General features: G+C 43.8%; 1 protein-coding gene across 2 annotated transcripts in view; it reads right to left on the reverse strand.

Annotated features, from left to right (window-relative positions):
• The window catches only part of MYO5B (myosin VB), a 206,601-nt gene that overhangs the window by 135,378 nt on the left and 46,424 nt on the right, over nucleotides 1-24,799 (reverse strand). For both annotated transcript variants that reach the window (XM_077283527.1, XM_077283516.1), the window contains exon 2: nucleotides 3,427-3,537. In XM_077283527.1, the coding sequence (XP_077139642.1) occupies nucleotides 3,427-3,537 (111 nt within the window). The remainder of the gene's footprint in view (nucleotides 1-3,426; nucleotides 3,538-24,799) is intronic.

Here is a 24,799-nt window from a genome sequence, read left to right on the forward strand (position 1 = left end):
CTTTTGGTGCAAAAACTTTAGGAAGTTGCATTTTTTTTGTGTGTTTTTTTTGGGGGGGTGAGGGGACACTAAACTTTATCAGCATGCACAAGAGACAATAAACACCAAGAGGGCAGGAAAAAAAAAAGCAGCAAAAATGCAACATGTGAACATAGCCTAAATTTGCCTGAGTTTAAAAGATGATGTATGCACATGGCCCAAGAGAAGTCTTCTGGATTTGGGATCTATAACATTCTCCCCATTCCCAAACGCAGCAGGATCACACACAGCCGACATAAAAAGCTCCTTTGCCGTCCACCGGGATGAACACGGATTTATTCCGTGCAGTTTATTTGAAAAGTAGGACGAGACGAGACACCGGCCATGTATCAATACCCCAGGCCTGCGACTGACAGCCATCCACTGCTCTTCTGCTGATCGTAAGAAAATACAATCCACCTCAAGGGCAAGGAGACATCCCGACAGCCTAATAATGAGGTATGAGATACGGAGCGGACACAGGAGCGGGGATATCGCAGTCACTGTAGATCACCACATCGTCACCTACAGACTTATAATGGCGTCTTACACACACGGCGTCTTACTGAAACAACCCAGACTCTGGGTCACCCGGGAGCAAACGGGGAATAACATTTCACTGTGTCCACAATCTACCATCACAGAGGTTCAGCCCCTGCAAACACCGACATAAATCCGGCTCCCATTATAGTTATGGCATCACTAGGATACAGCAACACTTCATGGTCATCACTGGGACCCCCTTCAACCCAACGCAGTATCCCCCTCTAATATTCCCCTGCACAATGTCAAATATACCTCTGTATGAAGAAAATTATTGTTCCTCACGTCTTAATCAGTAAATTTCCGTTTTTATTTCAGTCCCATTACCCCCCAAGGCCTCATGTTTAAGATGCGGCCTCATCGCCCCTGGATATAACACCCAGCTTCATTGTCCTTTGTGTATAACCTCCGGCCCTTCCCCCAGGTGTATAACCTCCGGCCCTTCCCCCAGGTGTATAACCTCCGGCCCTTCCCCCAGGTGTATAACCTCCGGCCCTTCCCCCAGGTGTGTAACCTCCGGCCCTTCCCCCAGGTGTATAACCTCCGGCCCTTCCCCCAGGTGTATAACCTCCGGCCCTTCCCCCAGGTGTATAACCTCCGACCGTTCCCTCAGGTGTTTAACCTCCGACCCTTCCCCCAGGTGTATAACCTCCGGCCCTTCCACCAGGTGTATAACCTCCGGCCCTTCCCCCAGGTTTATAACCTCCGACCGTTCCCTCAGGTGTATAACCTCCGACCCTTCCCCCCAGGTGTATAACCTCCGGTCCTTCCCCAGGTGTATAACCTCCGACCGTTCCCTCAGGTGTATAACCTCTGACCCTTCCCCCCAGGTGTATAACCTCCGGCCCTTCCACCAGGTGTATAACCTCCGGCCCTTCCACCAGGTGTATACCCTCCGGCCCTTCCACCAGGTGTATACCCTCCGGCCCTTCCACCAGGTGTATACCCTCCGGCCCTTCTCCCAGGTGTATAACCTCCGGCCCTTCCCCCAGGTGTATAACCTCCGGCCCTTCCCCCAGGTGTATAACCTCCGGCCCTTCCCCCAGGTGTATAACCTCCGACCCTTCCCCCAGGTGTATAACCTCCGACGGTTCCCTCAGGTGTATAACCTCCGACCCTTCCCCCAGGTGTATAACCTCCGGCCCTTCCACCAGGTGCATAACCTCCGGCCCTTCTCCCAGGTGCATAACCTCCGGCCCTTCCTCCAGGTGTATAACCTCCGGCCCTTCCTCCAGGTGTATAACCTCCGGCCCTTCCACCAGGTGTATAACCTCCGGCCCTTCCACCAGGTGCATAACCTCCGGCCCTTCGCCCAGGTGCATAACCTCCGGCCCTTCGCCCAGGTGTATAACCTCCGGCCCTTCCCCCAGGTGTATAACCTCCGACCCTTCCCCCAGGTGTATAACCTCCGACGGTTCCCTCAGGTGTATAACCTCCGACCCTTCCCCCAGGTGTATAACCTCCGGCCCTTCCACCAGGTGCATAACCTCCGGCCCTTCTCCCAGGTGCATAACCTCCGGCCCTTCTCCCAGGTGTATAACCTCCGGCCCTTCCACCAGGTGTATAAACTCTGGCCCTTCTCCCAGGTGCATAACCTCCGGCCCTTCCCCCAGGTATTTAACCTCCGGCCCTTCCCCCAGGTGTATAATCTCCGGTCCTTCCCCCAGGTGTATAACAGTCAATCCCCTGCCCAAAGGGTATAACTTCCGGGCCCCCAGTGTATAACCTCTGCCCTCCTATAGTAGCCACGAGGGTAACAAGTCCGTTCATGACATTTCTTACTCCTGAATCTTTCCCCATCACCTGCAAGTGATATTATTGAGAAGTGGAAGAAGCAGCAGCAACTCAGCCTCTGGGAGCTTCATGGCCGAGCAGCTGCATGCAGCCTTACACCACCAAGCACAATGCTGAGCATCGGATGGAGTGGTGTAAAGCCGCCACCACTGGACTCTGGAGGATACGTCTTCTGTGCAGTGATGGATCATACTTCTCTGGCGTCTGATGGAGGGGTCTGGGTTTGGTGATTCCAGGAGACCGTTACCTCCTGACCGCATTGTGCCCGCTGTACAGATGGTGGAGGAGGATAATGCTATGGGCTGTTATTAGGGGGCGGCCTCGGTTCCTTTGCCTAAGATTTCCCTTCCCTGGAACTATGTTCACAAGTTGCGTTTTTTCTGTGTGTCAAAACCTGCTCTTGGCAGCAAAGAAGAAACATAAAAAACTAAGCTTTTGTGTGTGCATGAGATTTCTAAAATCTCAGACTTTGCTGGCACTGTGAAAGGCTGGTAAAATTTCAATTAAAAAAACGCTGCAAAAACGCAACGTGTGAACATAGCCTTAATCTTCAGCACAAGACATTGTGGACAATTGTATTTGGGAAAGACTCTTTTCTGTTCCCCATGACTGTGCCCAGTGGACCAGCTCCATACAGACATGGAGGGGAGAACAAACCCTTTAAGCTATCTGACCGAGTAGGCAGACATGGTTCGCTCGGACCTCTAGAGCAGACACAGCCGCGGGGGGCTCCTGCTTGTAGCTCGAAGCCCAACAGCCAGAGAGAGCCTAGTAAGAAATGGGGAGAACGCCCAATCTCCTGGGACACCTCTGGAATATTGTTTTCTCTTTTGATTGCCAAATGAGATCAAACAATTACAATGAGAACTGCCGAGACTTTATTTTGTGCATTTCCAATACTTATTGTAAGTGGGAGAAAATGGTGTCACACAGAAGAGAGGCCAAGTGGAAATGACCCCCCACCACGGCCATCATTACAGCACCAGACCACTAACGGGGAGATGAGAGGACACGGATGACGGGTGTAAGAAATCGAAGGACCGCAATAGTAATGGCCGATAATCTACTTACAGATTCATCTTCAAGTTTCAGCTGCAGGACTTTATCTCCCTCTTTATAATCCTTAATGATTTCCGCCGATCTCCAAACGTCCTCCTGATCAGGGATCCACACCCGGGTGTACTACAAAAGATAAAAAAAGGAAACAAGATTTAGATACCGAAGCAATTATTATATTTATGCAAGCAATAATTAATGACTGCAAAAGTCCATACATACATTAAAAAAAATCTCAGCCACCATGTCTATTTACTTTATTACCCAAAATATATATTTAAAGTACATTAAATGGACAAAATACGCCATAGAACTAATACACAGTGCAACAAAGCAGCAATTGCCCTGCTCAGCTTCTTCTCTAGGGCACTACTAGGCAGTGCAGATGCGGAAATAATAAAAGACAGCAGAAAAAAAATCTTATCAGAATATTTATAAGGGTTGTAGGCGATAACTAATTGATTGCTGGGGGTCTGATCCCTGGAACCCCCGTTGATCTCAATAATGGCCCCTAGGAATGGAGAATTTAATGATGTAATTAGGTCCTATGCTATAACCAGGGCTGTGGAGTAGGTAAGCCATGACACCGACTCAGACTCCACAGCCCGGGTTATATCATGGCAGTAACTACAAATTGATTAGCCAAAGCCAAAAAAATGTACAAGGTGCAGTTGTCACTTTCTTTCTCCAAATAATCTGCAGTAGGCGGCCATATCCCAAACATTAGCAGCCAGTTTTCTTGCATTAAACTAAACGGCCATGGGCTATAGTGGGTGCCCCATATCAGGAACCATGGCATTCTAAATTACGGCCCTATTAGAAATGGAAGAGGTTGGGGTTGGGGAAAAAAGACATAAAATAAAAGGCGCTTGTTCAAGAATTGAAAAACAATGTAATAAAAAGAAGCAACGAGGGTTTGGTTTCGGGTTTTTTTTTTTGGGGGGGGCTCATATTTTTCAATAAAATCTCTATTTTACAAGCGCTCTGAGAACAGATTATCGACCCACAGAAAGAAGCCCGGCCTTATATTCTCCAATCTAAGAAAACTGCTGGTGAACGCTCCTCCATGTATGGACGCATCATAAAACATTATATCTCCCATTGTTCTGAGGATTTCACTACACAGAAAAGCAGAAATTGAATCTTCAGCCTCCCATCCTGACCTGGGGCCATGAGGAATCAAAGCCTTCTGAGGCTTTCTACAGAGCAAAAAGAGCAGAAAATGCAAACCAAGGACATCATTCACCGACATGTACAAAACAAGACACACTCTAATCAGCGTATACCGTCATAAGCACAAAATGTAACAAGAATCAAATGTTTCCCAAGAGAGACGCTAAATCTCCCAGTATTATAGTAGTTATATTCTTATACATAGGGGGCAGTATTATAGTAGTTATATTCTTATATATAGGGGCAGTATTATAATAGTTATATTCTTGTATATAGGGGGCAGTATTATAGTAGTTATATTCTTATATATAGTGGCAATATTATAATAGTTATATTCTTGTATATAGGGGGAAGTATTATAGTAGTTATATTCTTGTACATAGAGGCAGTATTATAGTAGTTAGATTCTTATACATAGGAGGCAGTATTATAGTAGTTATATTCTTGTATATAGGGGGCAGTATTATAGTAGTTATATTCTTATACATAGGGGGGCAGTATTATAATAGTTATATTCTTGTATATAGGGGGCAGTATTATAGTAGTTATATTCTTGTACATAGGGGCAGTATTATAGTAGTTATATTCTTGTACATAGGGGCAGTATTATAGTAGTTATATTCTTGTACATAGGGGCAGTATTATAGTAGTTATATTCTTGTACATAGGGGCAGTATTATAGTAGTTATATTCTTGTACATAGGAGCAGTATTATAGTAGTTATATTCTTGTACATAGGAGCAGTATTATAGTAGTTATAGTCTTGTACATAGGGGCAGTATTATAGTAGTTATATTCTTGTACATAGGGGCAGTATTATAGTAGTTATATTCTTGTACATAGGAGCAGTATTATAGTAGTTATATTCTTGTACATAGGAGCAGTATTATAGTAGTTATATTCTTGTACATAGGAGCAGTATTATAGTAGTTATATTCTTGTACATAGGGGCAGTATTATAGTAGTTATATTCTTGTACATAGGGGCAGTATTATAGTAGTTATATTCTTGTACATAGGGGCAGTATTATAGTAGTTACATTCTTGTACATAGAGGCAGTATTATAGTAGTTATATTCTTATATATAGGGGCAATATTATAATAGTTATATTCTTGTATATAGGGGGAAGTATTATAGTAGTTATATTCTTGTACATAGAGGCAGTATTATAGTAGTTAGATTCTTATACATAGGAGGCAGTATTATAGTAGTTATATTCTTGTATATAGGGGGCAGTATTATAGTAGTTATATTCTTATACATAGGGGGGCAGTATTATAATAGTTATATTCTTGTATATAGGGGGCAGTATTATAGTAGTTATATTCTTGTACATAGAGGCAGTATTATAGTAGTTATATTCTTATACATAGGGGGCAGTATTATAGTAGTTATATTCTTGTACATAGGAGCAGTATTATAGTAGTTTTATTCTTATATATAGGGGGCAGTATAATAGTAGTTATATTCTTATACATAGGGGCAGTATTATAGTAGTTATATTCTTGTACATGGGTGGCAGTATTATAGTATATTCTTGTACATAGGGGCAGTATTATAGTAGTTATATTCTTGTACATAGGGCAGTATTACAGTAGTTATACTCTTGTACTTAGGGGCAGTATTATAGTAGTTATAATCTTATATATAGGGGGCAGTATTATAGTAGTTATATTCTTATATATAGGGGCAGTATTATAGTAGTTATATTCTTATACATAGGGGGGCAGTATTATAATAGTTATATTCTAGTACATGGGGGCAGTATTATAGTAGTTATATTCTAGTACATAGGGGGCAGTATTATAGTAGTTATATTCTTGTACATAAGGGCAGTATTATAGTAGTTATATTCTTGTACATAGGGGCAGTATTATAGTAGTTATATTCTTGTACATAGGAGGCAGTATTATAGTAGTTATATTCTTGTACATAGGAGCAGTATTATAGTAGTTATATTCTTGTACATAGGGTAGTATTATAGTAGTTATATTCTTGTACATAAGGAGCAGTATTATAGTACCGTATTTTCTGGTGTATAAGACGACTGGGCGTATAAGACGACCCCCAACTTTTCCATATAAAATATGGAGTTTGGGATATACTCGCCATATAAGACGAGGGTCATATTATGCGCCCAGTCATCTTATACGGCGTGTGCGGTGCGGATGGTCCCCAGGGTCTGGAGGAGAGGAGACTCTCCTTCAGGTCCTGGGATCCATATTCATGTAAAAAAAAGAATAAAAATAAAAAATACGGGATATACTTACCCGCGGCTCTCAGCGGTGGAAACGGCGGCCTCCATTCCCAAGGATGCATTGAGCGAAGGACCTTCGATGACGTCGCGGTCTAGTGACATAGTGACTAGTATAAGGCTATGGCGATATCACAATTTTAGTGGCGAAACAAGGTGCACGGCTTAAAGGGCTTATCCAGGAATATTCTATTTTGTTTTTATTATGGGTCCAAAAATAGAGTTCCTGTTACTAAACTACAACCCTGAGCATCTCTTTACAAGCAGGCCGGGAGTTGTAGTTGTGCAGCAACTTGTGCGCAGAGCATTTAAGCCGCCCACTCTCTGCTATGTTTGCGCTAGAAATATTTTCTTTTTTTCAAAGTGAAGTGTACAAAAACCTAAAAATGCCCAGAACCTCGGTGCGCAGTATCATGGGTCATCCATTATTTACAGGAAAGTTTTATTCCTCCAAGACGACGGCTCATCCACTTTTAATGCTGACTCAAGTCAAGAATATAAAATATATATGAATACTTTGTATTGTGGAACGCGGAATACAGAACTTCCCACAACGGGAGGAAAACATGCGGAAATTTAGCGTTCACGTTCTCTCTCTGTCATTGGGGGAATGAGCAGTACACTGGTAATAATAAACATTTATTTTATCTTAATTTTTATTTTTCTCAATTTGTTCCTTTTTTTCCAAGATCTCTGCTTGCTTGTAAGTGAATGGAAACCTTGTTCTATACATCCAGACTCTAAAAACCCGTCCTGTCCTGACCCAACACTTCTCACATCTTACATTTTGCTGCAATTGTATCTAGTCCTGATTGCTTCAATGTATCAGATTACACAAAATGTTTCCACTACAAGATCAGCATTACAGTTACATTTTCTGGCTCAGAAGAATGTGGAAACAAGAATCTTCTCTCCGATGATTGATTTTTTGGGGGAAATACCCATCAGATTCTCGGTAACAATTTCCAAACCCCCGGCTGGGGCTGTTTCCAGTGAGATCATCTGACCATGTAAAGGGAATTTGACGGATCCTTTGCCTGAAGACGCAGAATATAGATGAAATCAAGCAGGAGGAGTCTAAGCTGGGTGTGGAGTAGAGCTGGAGTGACAGAGGCTTCAGATCTACCATAGCTCTTCAGCCTCATTTGCATATCAATTCAAACGCGGATTTCTCAGTAATGGAGGAATGGACCGGCCATGTAAAGATATTGTTGGACTGGTCTTTGAAAGATCAACATGTGCATAGAAATAGTTTTTTTGGGTGGGACAAATTCCCTTTACAGCAAAGATGCACAACCTTTCAGCATCTGTGCCCCCCTGATCCATTGTGTATTCCATGCTCATCCCATATTTGTTCAGCAGATGTTGGAAAAGAATAGAATTGGATAAAATAAAGTTCATTATGAGAAGAACACCTACCGGAGTTGGCATCTAGCAACTTATTCCACTCTTTCCACTGAGAACATGTGAACGCTCAGTTGAACCGAGTGTGCATGTATATGGAGGGGTGCAACAAAAACTATATTGCCACATTTGGGTTGTGATCATCCGGGTGTCACCATCACTAGACCATGACGATCACATAAATGATGCAAGATCACTACACTCCTCTCCTGAAATACTCTGTGCTGCTGGAAAACCTCCTTCTTCCATTATAACACGCTCAGTCTGCGATCTTCCACTTGTCTCCATTCCTTAGAACTGCAATCTGTGTACCACGCTGTCGAGTATGACGGCGCTATTGCTAGAAATGGCGACGATAAATCCTTTCACACCCACAGGCAGATTTCCAGAGTCACACTTAGAGCTGACAGCTACCTGCTCTCTTGGCGCGTTCCCCGGTTGGTGCCAGGTGACTGTGACTTGGCGCTCGTCATACTGGCTCTTTAAACACGAGTTGACAGAATGATAGAATGTGGCTCAGGTTACAAATTAAATCTGCAGTCAGCTCCTTTTGTTCATAATTACGCAGACAACTAGACTAATTCCCCAGCTCAGGTGAGAAGAACTGGGGACAGCTACAATAATGTGGCAGCTAGCTGGACTACGGCCACCGATATTAGTCCGCCACTCTGCGGGTGTTATATCATTATACGGACAAGGTCAATATGTGTAGTATGACTAACAAATAAATTAGCATTCTGTAGCGCTATAGCATGTAAATATGAAATATATGAAATGTGAATTGCATTACTGCTCTAGAAAGTAGGAAAAAAAAACAGAATGCTTAGCTCATAAATTGGCCAATTCAAGTGTACCGAGCAGCCACGATAAGGTAACTCTCTATGCTGGGACCTAACCTAATGTGAATCCGCTCCTGGGCTGATGGCCTTGGGCAGCTTTATTCACAACAGGATCCTACCTACCCATAACAAATGTAGGCTATCAGCCCAGGAGCAGAATCACATTAGGTTAGGTCCCAGAAAAGACTGTCGCCTTACCGTGGATGCTGGGTATACATGAATTTGTCAATTCATGTGTACCCAGCAGTCACAATAATCACATGAGGATCCTACCTACCCATATAAATCTAGGCTATCAGCCCAGGAGTGGAATCACATTAGGTTAGGTCCCAGCAAAGACAATTGCCTTATCGTAGCATGAATTGGCCAATTTATGCGCTAAGTATTCATGTTTTTTTCCTATTTTCTAAAGCATTAATGTAATTCACATTTCCTATATTTCATGTTATAACACTACAAAGTGCAATTTTATTTGTTAGTTGTACATGGAGATGGCTGCTCTTAGTTTACACCTGTACACACGTTTTCTGTTTGGAAGTAGCGGCTAGTCTTTTGTTAGTAATATGTGTAAGATCAACTGTATGAAAACAGGTTGCAAGAGGAGCCCTCAATAGTGCGCAAACTGTAAGACAACTTAATAGCAAAGCCACAAAAAGAGGACTAAAAATCCTCCAAAAATTCAAGAACTAATACAGCAGAAAAGGGGCAGCAGTGTCCACCTGCCCAGGTTAAGTTTAGAGTTAGGACTCTCAAGTGTGAGGACCCTTGAGGTTGGGTTGTGAGCTTTCATATCTTGGCCAAAACATTGACCAATACCTCACATATTTATATGCATTTTTACACTTTATTTTTCAGGGTGCAGCCAGGCCCAGCAATTTCGGTCTTGTAAACTGGGGTGTATTGTGGGATGGATTTAGATAGTATGGGTGCAACCAATAGGCTGTAAACCAGATACTGTGCATTACCTACATGTGAACAGCGCTCTATACAAGCCTCTATCGTGCAATCATATACTAAGCAGTCATCCCCTCCATGAGTTGGTAGGCGGTGAGTGGCTGTCTTAGGCTACGTTCACATTTGCGTTGTGCGCCGCAGCGTCGGCGCCGCAGCGCACAACGCAAACAAAAACGCGGCAAAACGCACGCTAAAACGCTGCGTTTTGCGCCGCATGCGTCGTTTTTGGCCGCAAGTTGGACGCAAAAAAAATGCAACTTGATGCGTTTCTTGCGTCCAACGCTTGCGGCCATGCGGCGCTAAACGCAGCACAACGCATGTCCATGCGCCCCCATGTTAAATATAGGGGCGCATGACGCATGCGGCGCCGCTGCGGCGCCCGACGCTGCGGCGCTGACCGCAAATGTGAACGTAGCCTTATCAGTATTTTGCACCTGTGTTGCAGCCAACTTTATTACATGGGTCTGCTGCATCCCGATAGCGTATTAGACCGGAGACCTGGGCAGGTAAGCGCTGCTCCCCCTTTTCTGCTATATTAAAACTGTTAGGCAAGCAAATTCAGCACTTTTCTGTGAAGAAAAGTAACAGAGGGTTGTGCTGCACTTAGGCTACGTTCACATTCGCGGCTAGCGCCGCAGCGTCGGGCACCGCAGCGGCGCCGCATGCATCATGCGCCCCTATATTTAACATGGAGGCGCATGGACATGCGGTGCACTTGCTTTTTGCGCCGCATGCGTCCCTGCGGCGCCCGCGTCGGGGCGCAGAGGACGCAGCAAGTTGCATTTTTGCTGCGTCCAAAATCAATGGAAAAAAGGACGCATGCGGCGCAAAAAGCAGCGTTGTGCATGTGTTCACATTTGCGCTGTGCGTTGCGGCGGCGACGCTGCGGCGCACACCGCAAATGTGAACGTAGCCTAAGAGTGTCACAGAAGAGCTGTAGAGGAAATGGCCAGCATTCAACCCGCTGCTTCCACCTCAGTTTGAGTAAACTTGTTGCCTTATGGAAGACTCTGCAGAGCTGCACTCACTATTCTGCCGGTGCAGTCACTGTGTACATACATTACAATACTGATCCTGTACTGATCCTCAGTTACATCCTGAATTATACTCCAGAGCTGCACTCACTATTCTGCTGGTGCAGTCACTGTGTACATACATTACATTACTGATCCTGAGTTACATCCTGTATTATACCCCAGAGCTGCACTCACTATTCTGCTGGTGCAGTCACTGTGTACATACATTACATTACTGATTCGGAGTTACATCCTGTATTATACCCCAGAGCTGCACTCGCTATTCTGCTGATGCAGTCACTGTGTACATTCACTAGTTATTTTGTAATGAACTATAGGGAGATGATAAGCCTAAAACATTGATATCATCCATTCCCCAGCAGGAGAGATAGGACATCTTGGATGTGGTGGGTATCTGGGGTCTCGCTGGGAGTTCCAAAAATAACAGGACTTTGTCCTAACCAGCGCTATAAGATCTACAAGTCACATTCTTGTGAAATCTCATCCGTGTGACCGGCCTATCCTCCACTGACCTGCACAGATTCTATTGTGTACAATCACCATGGAAAGCAGGTTACTATGAAACAATAAGTAACAGGGTCTGACATCTCGCTGCTGAGGGATTCTCACAGAAGCAAAGCATCTCTATACGGCTCAGAGCTGGTCAGAGGATGACGTTCTAGATTTGTTATTGATTAAGCTGTCAGATGTAGGAAAGCTTCATCTGTTACAGTGGCATGTAAAAGTTTGGGCACCCCTGGTCAAAATTACTGTTATTGTGAACCAGCCTCCTCTAACCTTGTTCCAAAAAACAGTAGCCATGGGTTCTTCTAAGCAGCTGCCTAGCACTCCGAAAATGAAAATGGTGGAGACCCACAAAGCAGGAGAAGGCTATAAGAAGATAGCAAAGCGTTTTCAAGTTGTCCTTTCCACAATACAAAATGTAGTTAAGAAATGGCAGCTAACAGGAACAGTGGAGGTCAAGATAAGGTCTGGAAGACCAAGGAATATTTCAGTAAGAGCTGCTCATAGGATTACTAGAAAAGCAAATCAGAACCCCCGCTTGACTGCAAAAGACCTTCAGAAAGATTTAGCAGACTCTGGAGTTGTGGTACATTGTTCTACTGTTCAGAGACTCTTCACAAATATCGACTTCATGGAAGAGTCATCAGAAGAAAACCTCTTCTGCGTCCTCACCATAAAAGTCAGCTTCAGAAGTATGCAAAAGAACATCTAAAACAAGTCCTGTGAACTGATGAGGTTAAAGTAGAAATCTGTGGCCACAATTATCAAAGGTATGTGTGGAAAAAAAAGGGCACAGAATTTCAGGAATAGAACATCTCACCCACCATTAAGCATGGGGGTGGATCAATCATGTTTTGGGGTTGCATTTAAGCCAAGGGCACGAGGAACATTTCATGAGTAGAGAGAAGAATGGATTCAATTAAATTTCAACAGGTTCTTGATGCAAATATAACACCATCTGTAAAAAAAAAAAGCTGAAGTTGTAAAGAGTATGATTTCTACAAATGGATAATGATCCTAAACACACGTCAAAATCCACAATAGACGACCTCAAAAGGCGCAAGCTGAAGGGTTTTACAATGGCCCTCACAGTCCCCTGATATGAACATCATTGAAAATCTGTGGCTAGACCTCAAAATAGCAGAGGATGCAAGACAACCCAGGAAGCTCACTGAACTGGAAGAATTGTCCAAGGAAGAATGGATGAAAATCCCTCAAACAATAATTGAAAGACTCTTGTCTGGCTACAAAAAGCGATTACAAGCTGTGATACTTTCAAAAAGGGGTGCTAGAAGGTACTAACCATGCGGGGTGCCCAAAATTTTGCATCGGCTCATTTTCCTTTTTGTAATTTTTAAAATGTAAGAGATGAAAATGTAGATACCGTATATTTTTTTTTGCCTAAAATACAAAGGAAATGTGTCATCTTTAAGTTTTGACCTTTTAGAGATAATTTCATCTTCAACTTGCTTAAAGGGAACCGGTCAGGCCCCCCGTGCCTCCAGAACCAGCAGCAGTTGTGTCCGCATACACAGATGCCCTCGTAACAGTCCCTGTAATACGTTACATAAACTCTTCCGATCACGTGCAGGGGGCCGCTATGAAGCCAGCACACGTACATCCGGCATCAGAGGATCAATGATGAGCGGGGAAGAAGCCGCACGCATGCTCCAGGTAAGTATATAGCTTGCAATGACCCCGGCGCTTGTAAACCACAATATCACGCCCACAGGGGTGTGATAACATGCTAAGTGGGCCGTCTACTCTGGAGACACTAACGCCCCCTTGACTAGTCAAAGTTTATATATTTTAGTGTAATAAAAGGAGGGGCACAGGGGACCTGACCGGTGCCCTTTAACTGTTCACAATAATAATAATTTTGACCTGGGGTGCCCAAAATTTTACATTCCATTGTATGTATAGGTGCCGGGTCTGCCAGATGCAGCAGAGCTGATATCAATCTGTCAAGAGTAGAAGTGAATATTTTCTCATCTGGCAGTAAGCAAAGAGATCACAAAATGTTGTATTTGGGTTTGCAGAGAACTGAAATTCAGCTCTGCTACATCATCAGATGGAGGAAAGATTAATGCGTTATGCATAGGCCGTCAGGTCTGCCAGATGCAGCAGAGCCCAGCCAGCCAAAAGTGGCAGAGCCCGGCCAACCGGATGAGGCAGAGCCCAGCCAGCCGGATACAGCAGAGCCCAGCCAGCCGGATACAGCAGAGCCCAGACAGCCGGATGAAGCAGAGTCCAATCAGATTCAGGAGAGCTCAGCCAGCCAAACGCGGCAGAGCCCAGCCAGCCGGATGAGGCAGAGCCCAATAGGATTCAGGAGAGCCCAGCCAGCCAGATGCAGTAGAACCCTAAAAATCAGATGCAGCAGTGTTGAGTTAGCCACATGTAGCAGATATAAATCTGTCACATGTAGAAGTCATGCAGCAGAGTCCAGCCAGTCGGATAAAGCAGAGCCCAGCCACCCAAATGCAGCAGAGTCCAGCCAGTCGCATGCACAGAGCACAGCCACCCAAATGCAGCAGAGCAGAGCCCAGCCGGACGCAGCAGAGCCCAGCCAGCCGGACGCAGCAGAGCCCAGCCAGCCGGACGCAGCAGAGCCCAGCCAGCCGGACGCAGCAGAGCCCAGCCAGCCGGACGCAGCAGAGCCCAGCCAGCCGGACGCAGCAGAGCCCAGCCAGCCGGACGCAGCAGAGCCCAGCCAGCAGGACGCAGCAGAGCCCAGCCAGCAGGACGCAGCAGAGCCCAGCCAGCCGGACGCAGCAGAGCCCAGCCAGCCAGACGCAGCAGAGCTCAGCCAGCCGGACACAGCAGAGCCCAGCCAGCCGGACGCAGCAGAGCCCAATCAGATGCAGGAGAACCCAGCTAGCCAGATGCAGCAGAACCCTGTAAATCAGATGCAGCAGTTTTGATTTAGCCACATGTAGCAGATATAAATCTGTCACGTGTAGAAGTGATGACTTTCTCTGGCACTCTGCAGGGAGAGATCACAATAAGATGACTTTGGTATTGAAGTGAATAGAATTGCAGCAGAGCTATATCAGGCCGGCACACATACCTCAGTGGTGAATACATGTACGCTCGATGCTGAGCGTGTCTGCCAGAACTAGACCGCAGTCATAACCAACACTATTATTCGCACAAATCTGAAAGACAGTGAATCTAGATTAATAAGAGATTTCTTGTATCAAGTGCAAATTAAACCTCCGGTTACTACTGTCTCCTGGGAACAGTGAGAAGCAATATCTCCCAGTGCTGTAACTTTTATCCTCGATTCCTCACCTTTCTTTATCTTTCTAATATACTTTTCTTCAGTTCCTCACCACTTTCAGTATCTCAGCTTGCTGTCAATAAGTGCAAACAATCATGTTTACATTCAGAGGCTGTAAAAACCTCTAGGACTTAATCACAGCTGAGGGTTTGTTCCAGTCTAGACAGCCAGGACATTGTCAAGTGCTAGTAGGAACAATCCACGACTTGTGACCCCATTTCCTAATGGTTACCGTGTGATGGGGCAGAGCTGACGAGTATGTATGATCCCTGGATGTGGACTTTCCATGAGAGAATTAAAAGAACCGCAGGGAACCTTATCTAAAAGTCTGACAACAAAATCTACACACAGGAGAATTTTTGTAAATGACTAATAAAATTTAAAGTTTTGCATAGTCTCAGAAAAATGTAATTTTAAATAGGATCTTTCACTTGCAATAAATATGATTTTTTCCCCTGCCTGGTGTAATTGCTGCTGTTCTCCTGAATCCGGTGATGTTTTTCTTTTGTTCTTGTGCCTTTCCGTTACGGAGATATGGCCCTCTCGTCCTTGTAGATAAAGCTACAGTTATATGAAAAAGTTTGGGCACCCCTATTAATCTTAAGCTTAATGTTTTATATAAATTGTTTTTTTGTAACAGCTATTTCAGTTTCATATATCTAATAACTGTTGGACACAGTAATGTTTCTGCCTTGAAATGAGGTTTATTGTACTAACAGAAAATGTGCAATCTGCATTCAAACAAAATTTGACAGGTGCATAAGTATGGGCACCTCACCAGAAAAGTGACATTAATATTTAGTAGATCCTCCTTTTGCAAAAATAACAGCCTCTAGTCGCTTCCTGTAGCTTTTAATGAGTTCCTGGATGAAGGTATTTTTGACCATTCCTCATTACAAAACAATTCCAGTTCAGTTAAGTTTGATGGTCACCGAGCATGGACAGCCCTCTTCAAATGATCCCACAGATGTTCAATGATATTCAGGTCTGGGGACTGGGATGGCCATTCCAGAACAGTGTCATTGTTCCTCTGCATGAATGCCTGAGTAGATTTGGAGCGGTGTTTTGGATCATTGTCTTGCTGAAAGATCCATCCCCTGCGTAACTTCAACTTTGTCACTGATTCATGAACATTATTGTCAAGAATCTGCTGATACCAAGAGGAATCCATGGGTCCCTCAACTTTAACAAGATTTCCGGTGCCGGCATTGGCCACACAGCCCCAAAGCATGATGGAACCTCTACCAAATTTTACTGTGGGTAGCAAGTGTTTTTCTTGGAATGCTGTGTTTTTTGGCCGCCATGCATAACGCCTTTTTGTATGACCAAACAACTCAATCTTGGTTTCATCAGTCCACAGGACCTTCTTCCAAAAAGAAATTGGCTTCTCCAAATGTGCTTTTGCATACCTCAGCCGACTCTGTTTGTGGCGTTCTTGCAGAAACGGCTTCTTTCGCATCACTCTCCCATACAGCTTCTCATTGTGCAAAGTGCGTTGTATCGTTGACCGATGCACAGTGACACCATCTGCAGCAAGTTGATGCTGCAGCTCTCTGGAGGTGGTCTGAGGATTGTCCTTGACTGATCTCACCATTTTTCTTCTCTGCCTTTCTGATGTTTTTCTTGACCTGCCACTTCTGGCCTTAACAAGAACTGTACCTGTGTTCTTCCATTTCCTTACTATGTTCCTCACAGTGGAAATTGACAGGTTAAATCTCTTAGACAGCTTTTTGTATCCTTCCCCTGAACAACTATGTTGAATAATCTTTGTTTTCAGATCATTTGACAGTTGTTTTGAGGAGTCCATGATGCCACTCTTCAGAGGAGATTCAAACAGGAGAACAACTTGTAAGTGGCCACTTTAAGTAGCTTTTCTCATGATTGCATACACCTGGCTATGAAGTTCAAAGCTCAATGAGGTTACAAAACCAAAAAAAGTGCTTTAGTAAGTCAGTAAAAAGTAGGTAGGAGTATTTAAAACAAGAAAATGATAAGGGTGCCCATACTTATGCACCTGTCAAATTTTGTTTGAATGCAGATTGCACATTTTCTGTTAGTACAGTAAACCTCATTTCAAGGCAGAAACATTACTGTGTCCAACAGTTATTAGATATATGAAACTGAAATAGCTGTTGCAAAAAAAACAATTTTTATAAAACATTAAGCTTAAGATTAATAGGGGTGCCCAAACTTTTTCATATAACTGTAGTCTTTTTAGCCAATTGGGAGTGGTCCTCATATAGATGTCCTAAGAAAAGAGCCGAATATCCCTCCCACATGGCTAAAACAAGACTACATCTTTATACAGGGGAAAGGAGGTCATATGTCAGGAACGGAGAGGCGCAGGAACAAAAGAAAAAACATCGCCGGATTCAGGAGAACAGCGGCATTTACAGTGGGTAAAAATAAATAAATTACATATTTATTGTAAGTGACAGGGTGTCACTGAGGTTGACCAGGATTAAAAATAAGTAGCACCACAGGTTATGCAGACAGGATATTGCAGCTCAGCTCCACGCATGGTGCAGTACTATATATATATATATATAGTATTGGTTTAGAAACCTAATTTCTGGTCATTACTTACAAAACTGCACTAAAGAAAATGAACATACCACTATCAATCCATATCAGACACATAGGTATGGGAGCCTCGCCACAAATCTTACTCTAGTTCTTGCTGGAGTAAGGCTACTTTCACATTAGCGACGTTGCGGCGCACCGACGCATACTGTGCAAGCGCCGCACACGGGGGCAGCGGATGCTGTTTTTCAACGCATCCGCTGCCCCATTGTGAGGTGCGGGGAGGCGGGGGCGGAAAAGACGGGCACGACGCACCAAAAAACGTTACAAGCAACGTTTTTTGGTGGCGACGGTTGCGATGTGTGGCAATGCGTCGCACTGCGTCGCTAATGCAAGTCAATGGAGAAAAAACGCATCCTGCAAGCACTTTTGCAGGGTGCGTTTTTTCTCCAAAACAACGCATAGCGACGTGCAGTGCACGACGCAAGTGTGAAAGTAGCCTAAGAATTGTGGAGTAGCAAACATCACCGCTCATCATGACCCTGTCTCACCCCAACTCTATCGGTACTGGGCAAAAATGAAGTGAGAACGTCAAAAAATGCAAAAATGTGGCAAAGCCTCAAGATGTGGCCAAAGTTTGACAACTTTTTAAATGAGTATCCTAGCCGTGACGAATCGGGCTCGTGTTCTGCAGGCAGATTAGAGAGCGGTATGGTAAAAAATAACCAAAACATTAAAAATGCCGCCCTAAAAATACTTGGGAACAGATGTACTTGCATACCAAGAAGAAAAAAAAACAGACTGACCACTCAGTGAGCTCCGTCGCAGTCACCGCGGTCTAGTCAGTGACGCACCACAGTCTAATAACATCCAAATTAATTTTTGTTTGTTTTTCCCCAAAACATCTGAAAAACAAAACACTGCGTCCTAATTATTTGTGACCTCATCAGCAGGCATCCTGCCCAAATCCTACCCAGTAAATAGCATCTGAAGTCATAAGGGGACAGTCACTCCGCAACCTTGTGTCAATGGAGCTTAGAAAGCTAATTTTGTCAAAGATTCTATCCATTTAGGATTAAGTTATGGTTTTAAGTTACTCATGTAGACACTACTTGAATTAAAGTTCTCCAGTTTACCCTCTGTCCCCTACCCTCCCCCTTCCCCCCCTCCCCCTTTCCCCCCCCTTCCCTTTTATTTCCTTCATCTCATATTTTCCTCATATAAAACTATAAATTCCTCACAGTTGTATGTTTCAATTTTTGAAAATTTCAATAAAAATGTTTGAAAAAGAAAGCTAACTTGTTACTAATGTGAAGAGGATAGGGAGAAATGATCATGGCCTTTATGTCATTTTTCTGGCACCAATTTAATATATAGGTTACAAAAATAGAAAAAATTAAGATATTAAAACTTTGCCCCAGACATCCCCCTAGAAGACGGAGCGTCCATTTGCAGCCGCACGCTCCGGTCCCAAGTGCCGGCAGCAGCGCCGGGTATTGAGGCGAGTTTCTCGCATTGCAGTGACCCGGCCTTAAAGGGAATCTGTCAGTAGGATCAATCCTCCTAAGCCGTCTATGTGGGCATCTAGGTTATAGGAAACTTAACAAAATGATACCTTGATATCTCTGATCTCATGTGTTTTTCCAGAGAAATCCACGTTTCTTAGCTCATTTACATATATTTAGATCTATGGGCCGGACATGGATCTCCCCGAGAGATCAGCCTCTGGAGTGGAATTTATATGAAAGGGGGAATTACTAGTGTGAGACATGTAATGAGTGACAGCTCACTCTCATAATCGCACACAGCTTTATAGTGTGGAGTGTGCTACGTTGCCAACAGTACAGCAGAAGTGAACTTAGTCTCATTACAAAAACCATTTGACCTTGTCCTCTCATAGTGATCTCCGTTCTGCTGGTTGCAGCTCGCTGATGCCTACAGTGAAGCATGGCGGTGGCTCGCTGATGCCTACAGTGAAGCATGGTGGCGGCTCACTGATGCCTACAGTGAAGCATGGCGGCGGCTCGCTGATGCCTACAGTGAAGCATGGCGGTGGCTCGCTGATGCCTACAGTGAAGCATGGCGGCGGCTCGCTGATGCCTACAGTGAAGCATGGCGGCGGCTCATTCATGCCTACAGTGAAGCATGGCAATGGCTTGCTGATGCCTACAGCGAAGCATGGAGGCGGCTCGCTGATGCCTACAGTGAAGCATGGCGGTGGCTCGCTGATGCCTACAGTGAAGCATGGCGGCGGCTTGCTGATGCCTACAGTGCAGCATGGTGGCGGCTCGCTGATGCCTACAATGAAGCATGGCGGCGGCTCGCTGATGCCTACAGTGAAGCATGGCGGTGGCTCATTGATGCCTACAGTGAAGCATGGCGGTGGCTCGCTGATGCCTACAGTGAAGCATGGCGGTGGCTCGCTGATGCTTACAGCGAAGCATGGCGGTGGCTCGCTGATGCCTACAGTGAAGCATGGCGGCGGCTCGCTGATGCTTACAGGGAAGCATGGCGACGGCTCGCTGATGCCTACAGTGAAGCATGGTGGCGGCTCGCTGATGCCTACAGTGAAGCATGGTGGCAGCTCGCTGATGCCTACAGTGAAGCATGGTGGCAGCTCGCTGATGCCTACAGGGAAGCATGGCGACGGCTCGCTGATGCCTACATTGGGAGCGTGTCAGTCTTGGAACATGCCCTGCCCCCTAGTGCACTTGCAGCCTGATTTGCATATGACTTCTTTGCTAGATTTCTCATGACTGGCACATTGCATCTCTACAAAATAGGTGTCTTTTGTACTGGGGGACAAGAACCTAAACAGACGCGGGGACTTGAACATATATTTTGAGCACACGGAAGACACTCCGTTATACACACGAGCATGTTCTGATAACTCCTTATCCAAGCACACACGCTCGTCACTACTGAAGAATGGTCCAGTCACTTCTTGGCGTGTTTGAAAACCTGAAGAGGTTAAAAGTCGCCCAATATCCTGATCATGTGAACAGCGAGCTGTCTTATACGTTTAATATTTTGAGCATTTTCTGGGCGATTGTTCTGGTGGATTTTCCTAAAACAGTGGGCGCATACTTATATTTCATAGACAAATATTCAAGCACGCGGATTTCCCTGTAATCCCCCAACTAATGATCCAGGATATTTAATAACACGATAGCAGAAATCCGCGTGATCCGAGGGAGCAGATCCGATCCTCCTGCACATCATCGCTGCCTCCTACATTGGACACGCCAGCGCCTCCGTTCTGCTCTGCTGTCAGCATTAATTGCCCGTTAATTAGGTTTTGTGCACAGTCTATGGGATGCTGCTATTTATACACGGGTGCGACACTGATGCCAGGTGCCCCCGCTTGTGAGCCGGAAAAATCGCTGTCTCCGCACAGTCTCATTTTCTGTGAAGGAGAGGAGGACTATGGGGTCGGAAACCCTCCATCCGGGATAAGACTACGCAGATCAGAAAGTGGCCGTCCCACCGCTTTCACCTGGACATCCGATAAATATGTGATCCCTGGGGTCCCGCTCATCGTGAAAACGGGGGTCCCATGACTCTCTGCCAGTCACTACAGACGCTCCATTGGACCCTGTCCTTGTGATCAGTGGGGCCCCAGAGATTACACATTCATCACCTACCCTTTACCTGTTGGAATTGGAGGTCAATGGTTGATGTAATGGTAATAAAGTTTCAGCTCTCAGCTACGGTCAGTGGCTCCGGCTCATCAGCACTGTCTGTAGGAGTCTACGGTGGTCACAAAAGTATCTTGTATCAGAACCTAAGAATCAAAATTGGACAAATCAAAATTTTCTTCTTTCTAAAGGTGCTGTGCCCTCCCCCATGCTTCACACTGCAGCGCTTGCGTCCACATTTGACATAGCAATAATATATGAGCCCAATAGAAATTTCCGCTGTCACTTTTTATGACTTATTTCACTTTTTCAGAAACCAGATAAGGGGCTGATGCAGTCACCGACTGTCTAATCCTGATCATTTATCTACCTGTCACACCACCCAGCTTTCCTGAGATCTGAGCAGACGGCTGCTGGTACTATGAATGGCGCGTACATGTAGTAAGAGGAAGCAAATATCCATGTGCTAGTTGGAAACCATCTTCACAAGAACAGAAGAATAATACGTATGTCGCCGGCCGACCGGTTCTACGAGATTATATATATCCCTGTCCCTTTATGTGATTGTCCTTTGATCCCTATACATGAGGTGTGCGGCGTTCAGGAATGCGGACTCCTGATTGTTCTAGGCCAATTCTGGATCCCCTGAGTACTGCCTGCTACAGGCTGGATGGGGTATTACACACTGCCGGTGATTTTACCTCCTCGCCTTCCTGAGGCTATAACTTTTCTTATTTATTCTTCAGTCGATACAGTTGGATCAGGTGTTGTCTTTTGCGGTATAAGCTGTAGTTTTTATCATTACTGACACTTTCCATTTTTTCATTTCTTTGGGGAGCTCAAATGACCAAATATAGATTCGGTCATTTCAATTTTTTCCCTATTTCTACGGTCACTGTATGGGATAAATATGATAATGATTTATTTGTTTTGACAGGGAAATCCACTGATACCAAATTTTCTTTTTCTATTTTTATTCTTTTGATCTTATTAACATTCTGTGAAAAAATTGAGCAATGTCATTTTTTGCTATACAAAAATATATATATATATATATATATACACACACACACATATATTTATTTTTTACTTTTTTTATTATTTTAATTTATTTATATAAAAAATATATATATATATTTTTCATTTTTATTGGTACCCCTAGAGAAGTTGTATAAATACAATATTGTAATATTGCAGCGTACTGTAGAATTACTAATCTCCTATGAAGCCAAGCCACTGGCTGGCCTTCAAAGGTACAAACATGACAACACGAGAATCTTCGATGCCCACCACTCTCCCATAATAATGCCATGGATACCGCATAATAATGTTGGGGGGCCCAATAGGTGTTGGATGAAATATTTTCCCCATTTTTAACCTATAAAATACTGTTGTTGCGATTTACAGCAGCACCCGAGAGGCTATACTGCTGAGATCGGAGACTTCGGCACTTGCTTGTGTTGGAACAGACCATCTGTGTGACATTGCTCAGCGAATAGCCCCCACTTAGTACCCCATGACATGATCAAGCGACACTTGCAGCTTAGCCCCATTCACGTATCTGATGCTAGTCCGGGGTACGTTTTCTTCCACTTTTTGTTTTGAAAACTCCTGTGTGAACATACTCTAACAATTCAAGCAAAGTGAATGTGATTTAATGAAAATTTATGGCCGCTGTGCGTTTAAATTTATGGCGAAACTGTTCATTTTGTCCCCACAGAGCTTGAAAACAAATGCAAATGAAAGTGGCAAATGCGGAGATGCAGTGTTTTTGCACTGAAAAGCATTAAAAATGCTGCATGAACAGTAAAAAAAAAAAAAAGCATAAAAAACCTTAGAACATGCATAAAAAAAACAAGAAAAATACAATAAATAGCAGATGGTTACTACGTCTTTTGTTGTGGAAGCCTACATTAAAAAAAAAATTAAATTAAAAGTTTCGTCATGACCACCAAACCAGAGCGCAACGAGTAAAATAGTGTTTGAGATCATATTATATCCCGCACTAACATGTCAATACAGGGGTCAGATACGGCGTCCCATGACGCGGGTAGCGGATTAAACATCGCGTTCACGGCAGAGTCGTTTATGTTAGAAGAACAGATATTCTGGTGAATGATTCTAGGAAAGGTCCAGAAGAAACGAGACGTGCGGCGAATTTACAGGAAGTCATTTATTACAGGAATCATTAACCTCAATAATGACAACGTAAGAATAAAAGTGCTCAAAAGACAAGTCAAAGTGCAATAACACAGACATGACGGAGGAATGGCTGCAGCCAGCTGTCAATTTATTAATACATTTCCAGGAGGAATAACAGAGGAACACCACTACGTAGAGTACTAAGACAAATAGGCTGCATCATTTGGATTTTATGCAAGACACAAGCAATGAATAAAGCAGAGATGTCAGACGAGAAAAGACTTCTACTGCATCATTACTATATGTCAATGCATAAAACTTCATAATAAATATTATAAGGCGAAACTGGCACTGTCGAAAATTGGCTGTGCCTCTGTATATATTCAGAAACCTCCTCAGTCACCAAGAAATGTGTCTAAGGTAATACAGTATATAAAATATAGGGAAGGGGGAGAAGAGGGGGATGCAGCTGCAGATTCTGCAAAATAACAGGAGTGGGAAGAAAAATCACTCCATGTACAGCTGAGTAAATAATGAGTAATAAACATTTAACCCCTTGGCGAGATGAAGGTCCGCACCACGCAAGTCAGATGTCAGCTGTGTTGTACAACCAGCACCTGTATCTAACAGAAGTGACCAGGGCTGGCTCCGATCACTGCTTTTTAACTATTTTAATGCTTTTGCAGTGCATCATGGCAATACTGTAGTATTGCAGTATATAGAACAAGAGATCAATGGGTCCCAGATTCAAAGGGGCAAAAAAATATAGTCATAAATAAAAAAAAATAAATAACAAAAAAAATAAAAATTCTCAAAATCACCGCCTTTTCACAGTTTAATTTTTTTTTTTTTTTTTCTACATCTCTGGTATTGTTGCATCTGGAAAAGTCCAATCTAGCAAAATTTATGAATTTAATTAAACTGCCCGGTAAATGCCAGAAAAAAGAAAAATATCAAAACTGTAGAATTGCTGTTTTTGGTCACCACACCTTTCTCGAAATGCAATAAAAAAGCAGATAAAATGCCCTATGTACCCCAAAATGGTATTAATAGCAACACCAGCTCGCCATACAAAGCACAAGCCCTCGCACTGCTTCATCGATGGAAGAATACAAAAAGTTACGAGTCTCAGAAAATGGAAACAATTTTTATTTTTTGCTACAATGTTCTGAAATTTTTGTAACCAATAGTTAAAAAAGACAAACCATGTAAGTGATATCGCCGTAATCACAGTGACCCGAAGAACGATATTTTGGAGTCATTTATTACCTTCCACTGAATGTCGGAAACATGAAACCCAAAAAGTATTTCAGAATTGTGGGGGGCTTTTTTGAGCATTTTTCCACCTATTTTTCAGTACATTATATGGTAAAGTGAATGGCGTCATTCAAAACTACATCCCCTCAAAAAAAAAAAAAGTTATAGCTCTTGGGAAAAAAGGAAGAAAAACACACAAAAATCAACCACCCGGGTCTCAACGCGTTAAGAACAAGTCAAGAAGCTTTCTTTGACTGTAGCAAGCGTTGTACATAAATAAGAGGTGGCGCGGACATTAGGGTTATGCAGATCGTTTTCTCCCTCTGTCCCAGGCTATAAATTGTGTGATGTGCACAGGAGAAGCTCTTCATTACCTACA

This window comes from Ranitomeya variabilis, chromosome 1, assembly GCF_051348905.1.
Source record: "Ranitomeya variabilis isolate aRanVar5 chromosome 1, aRanVar5.hap1, whole genome shotgun sequence".
Lineage (NCBI taxonomy): Eukaryota > Metazoa > Chordata > Amphibia > Anura > Dendrobatidae > Ranitomeya > Ranitomeya variabilis.